At 37.2% G+C, this 1,274-nt stretch overlaps 1 protein-coding gene across 1 annotated transcript; it reads left to right on the forward strand.

Annotated features, from left to right (window-relative positions):
- Positions 1-512: 512 nt before the first annotated feature.
- Positions 513-1,022, forward strand: LOC132643984 (uncharacterized). Its single transcript, XM_060360513.1, has one exon. It carries the CDS (start codon positions 513-515, stop codon positions 1,020-1,022), a length of 510 nt encoding a protein of 169 aa, XP_060216496.1.
- Positions 1,023-1,274: the final 252 nt, after the last annotated feature.

The following is a 1,274-nucleotide window of genomic DNA, read 5'->3' on the forward strand; positions in this document are numbered from 1 at the left end:
TTGATATTTCGGGAAAGAACTACCTATCATGGGTGCTAGATGCTGAAATCCATCTTGATGCTATGGGTCTTGGAGACACTATTAAAGAAAATAATAAAGCATCCAACCAAGAAAATGCCAAGGCTATGATATTCTTGTGTCATCATTTTGATGAGGACCTGAAAATTGAATATCTTACTATTAAGAATCCACTCGTTTTATGGAAAAACTTGAAAGAAAGGTATGACCACCTGAAGATGGTCTTCCTCCCAAAAGCACGACATGAATGGATCAATCTAAGGCTACAAGATTTCAAATCAGTTATGAAGTATAACTCTGAGATGTTCAGAATTACTTCTGTATTGACACTATGTGGAGAAAAGATTAGTGATTCTGATAAGCTGGAAAAGACGTTCTCCACTTTTCATGCCTCGAATGTGCTCCTGCAGCAGCAATATCGAGAGAAAGGTTTCACAAAGTATTGTGATTTGATTGCTCATCTTCTTGTGGCTGAACAAAATAATGATTTGCTGATGAAAAATCACGAGAATCGACCTACTGGCGCTGCACCACTCCCCGAAGTGAATGAGGTGTATGCCCACTACTCCAGGCGTGAAAAAGGTCGTGGCCCCGGTCGTGGTCATGATAATAGTCGTGGTCATGAAAATAGTCGTGGTCGTGGCGGTTATAATGGTCAAAGAAGAAATTATTTTCCTGGTGTTAATCACTCTTCAAAGAAAAATCACCACCAAAAGGGGAAAAAGAAGGATGATAGGCATGAAGTGCCAGAAGCACGTGGCTCAGAAAACAAATGCTATCGACGTGGTGGAAGTGGACACTGGTCACGTACCTGTCGTACGGCAAAGCACTTGGTTGAGCTTTATCAGGCATCAATTAAAAGGAAAGAGAAAAATCCCGAAGCTAATTTTATCTCTGAAAATCAAATTGACATCACACACTTGGATGTAACAGATTTCTTTGAGCACCCTGAACGAAAGATAGATCACTTGATTGGTGATGGTTTTGTGGTTAGAGATGATTGAGTTGTTTATTTTAATTTTTACTAGTCGTAATAGTTGATGAATAAAAGACCATGTGACAGTAGTTGTTTACATGAGTACTATTTTTAATTAGTCTAGATTTAGTAAGTTTGTTATAGTCAGTTATTAATAAAAAATTTAAATCTGGTTTGTCTTGATTAAATAATATTTTAATATTGGTATTAGTATCCTCTGCTTACTAATTATAGAGGCTCAGTGAGTATTTTGGGAGATTTATAAACTTATGACACCAAT

This window comes from Lycium barbarum, chromosome 6, assembly GCF_019175385.1.
Source record: "Lycium barbarum isolate Lr01 chromosome 6, ASM1917538v2, whole genome shotgun sequence".
Taxonomy (NCBI): Eukaryota; Viridiplantae; Streptophyta; class Magnoliopsida; order Solanales; family Solanaceae; genus Lycium; species Lycium barbarum.